The sequence below is a fragment of the Eimeria mitis genome, genomic scaffold, assembly GCF_000499745.2.
Source record: "Eimeria mitis Houghton genomic scaffold, Emh_scaff3299, whole genome shotgun sequence".
Classification (NCBI taxonomy): domain Eukaryota; phylum Apicomplexa; class Conoidasida; order Eucoccidiorida; family Eimeriidae; genus Eimeria; species Eimeria mitis.
In genome coordinates, this window is record NW_013571638.1 from 1 (window position 1) to 2,857 (window position 2,857).

Consider the following 2,857-nt stretch of genomic DNA (forward strand, 5'->3'; position numbering starts at 1 on the left):
CAGCAGCAGCAGCAGCAGCAGCAGCAGCACATGCTGCAGCAGGAGCATCTGCAGCAGCTTCTTCGTCAGCAGCAGCAGGGGGTTTTACAGCAACACCAGGCGCAGGCCAGACTGCGCACGGCAGCGGCTCCAACGGAGCAGCAGCTCCACCAGCAGTCGCAGCTTGTGTTGCAGCAGCAGGAGCAGGAGCGCCAGCTTACTTTGCTGCACCAGCTAGTGCCGCCTACACATACAGTTGGTCGTGGGGGCACAGATGACCCTGAAGGGGCGATGAAGCTTCTACTGTCTCTCATGCCCAATGCCCTAGGTCAAACCCAGCGAATGGCGCCACCTCCGCAGCCGCAGCAGCAGCAGCAACAGCAGCAGCAGCAGCACTTCAGGTACAGCGACAACAACGCCCCCAACTTCCCTGTCAATGCATCTGGGAGTCGGAACCCCGAAGCACTGGCTCGCATACTAGCCGCAAGGGGGGGGACTGCCTCTTTGCTCCCTCGAGCTCAAGTGGGGCCAGCTGTGGGGCATCTGGGCAGGGGTGTGGTGGAGGCCCCTGACGGTAGTTGGGGGGAGCCAGTTGCTGCTGCAGCAGTTGCTGCTACTGCAGCAACTGCAGGTGTCCCGGACAATGGCCACGGCCGAACGGTCCCGCGCAAGCGATCCGTTTCCTCGGCTGAGGTCGAAGACAGAGGCAGTGAGCCAGCCTGTGGATTCTACTCCCAACTGGGATCGCACCTCCCGGAGCTCCAGCAGTTCCCCCCAGGCGCAGATGTCCGCGCGGTGCCCTCAGGCCCACCGGGGCCCCCAGGGGCCCAAGGGTCACCTGGGGGCGCCGCTGACGCAGACACCGTGCCGCTTGTAGGCATTCCGCCGTCGGTCCCGCCCGGCAGTGATTTGCTACCATTCTTACAGGGACGGAGAATGCAGCAAATCCCGCAGCAGCAGCTGCAGCAACTTCAGAGAGCCCTCGAGTCCCAGCGGCTGGAGTGAGAAGGAGCAGCAGCAACAACAGTAGCAAACTGCTGTTGCGTATGGGAGGAGGAGGAGGAGCATGTGACAGGATACGGGTCTTTGTCTTCGGGGAATGCGTGAAGGGGCTGTGACGGACGTTGCTTCTTCTTCACCTTTGCGGCTTTCTCAGTTGTCATAATTTGGGGGGTGGTTGTTGCTTCTCAATGCAGGGAGGCCTGGTGCTCGCTGTGGTCCTCCTGCAATATCTGCTGCTTCACAGACACCCGGGCCTTCGAGCCCGTGGCTAGCTGGCTAGCTGACGTCAGCTGCAGGGGAAATAATGGGCCTGAGGCTTGTGGCTTTCCCCAGACAGTGGTCGGAAGCGCCGAAGGTCGTGGTTTACATTCAAGCTTGTGAAGTGCGAGGCCTGTTGGAGCAGCAGAGCTGAGCTGTGTCTTGTTGTGTAAGTCCCATACAAGGTGCGAGCTCTTCTTTTTAAGGAGCAGTCGCTAGGGGTTAGGGCTAGTGGGGTGTACGTACCCCGCATGCCTTGCACTCCCCAGCAGCCTGCTTTGCGGCTTCATAGGGTGAAGGGGCCTTCCCCCGTACTCGAGAGCAGTATGTGTTGATGAACTGCTGGACATGCAGAGCATGTGCACGAGCGGACAGAGGGGGCTCGTCACGTGCGCCTGTCCTCGTTCCAAATGACCCCAGTGTTTCTCGTGGAGGCCCCGTGCATGGCTGCTTGCATGCAGGCATATATGCTTGATTGCGTGCGTGGCTGTGGCCGTGGCTGAGAGGAGCAAGCCAGCGATACCTGTAAGACTCCCCGTGTCTAGAAAGAATGCAGATATTCGTGCTGAAGGAAAGGGCTTCAGCGACAGCAATTCTTTAGTTTCCTACGCGTACAGCAACCGTTATGCGGTGCTCCGAATCATGGCGTTTATAACTTGACCCCGTCTAAGCGGGCTGGTGCTATTTTTGCAGCTCCCTTAACGTTGTGTTCACCTCCTGTGGGCACCCGCCTGCAGGAGGCACCAGTAAATCGCACTACCGTGAATAGCAGCAATATCCTGTTCGCATTCCGAGGGGCTACTGGAAACCCCAACGAAGAANTCGCACTACCGTGAATAGCAGCAATATCCTGTTCGCATTCCGAGGGGCTACTGGAAACCCCAACGAAGAACATTGCCGTCACTTCTTGTCTAGCAGCTAGCTCACACAGCCTAGATAGTGTTGGAACCGTAGAGGTGGCTCGCGCACTTCCTCCTAGGGGTTGTGCTGTCCTGCACTTCGCTTGAATGTAGTGGAGTTGGGCCTTCCCTTAGGTTAGTCTACAGGAGATTTCTGGCTGTCCGCAGCCTTAACAACTGAATCACTCTTTGACGTATCGCACTCGGTAGTAGCTTAAGTAAGAAGATAAAACTTAGAGCAAACCAAATATCTAATGATATTGTACTGTATGGATTACCCATATAAGTATTTAGCCAACTGAAAATTACGGCAATATCGTGCGCCACTATTGTTATACTTGCAGTCATTCGCGGTGAAGTTGTTTCTTCCTTTGAGGTGATATTGTGGGAATGATACTGCTATATCCTTGGGTCTGCTATATAGCTTGCTGTTGTAGCTTCGGATTTCGCGAGTTTGTACGACGGTTTGGCGAGTAAACTTCAGTTCACACTTCAAGTTCCCAAACCTGGCCACCTCAAGCCTTCCGTGGAAATCCAGTTTCTTTCGTGTTGAACGTAATGGCAGCATTGGGAGACCACTATATATGGGTGTGTGCGTGCTTATATGTGCGTGCGTATGTGTATAAACATATGTGTGTATACCGGTGTAATATATATATATATATATTGTATGGTATGCATGCACATTATATTTGCATATCTACATATACTCACAGGGG

The 2,857-nt window shown here is 55.1% G+C and overlaps 1 protein-coding gene across 1 annotated transcript; it reads left to right on the forward strand.

Annotated features, from left to right (window-relative positions):
* Nucleotides 1-30: 30 nt before the first annotated feature.
* On the forward strand, nucleotides 31-984 carry EMH_0064550 (uncharacterized protein; the record flags this gene model as incomplete). The annotated part of the gene is made up of 1 exon (XM_013498267.1): nucleotides 31-984. The coding sequence occupies one exon, from the start codon at nucleotides 31-33 to the stop codon at nucleotides 982-984; it is 954 nt and encodes a 317-aa protein (XP_013353721.1).
* Between the last annotated feature and the right edge of the window lie 1,873 nt (nucleotides 985-2,857).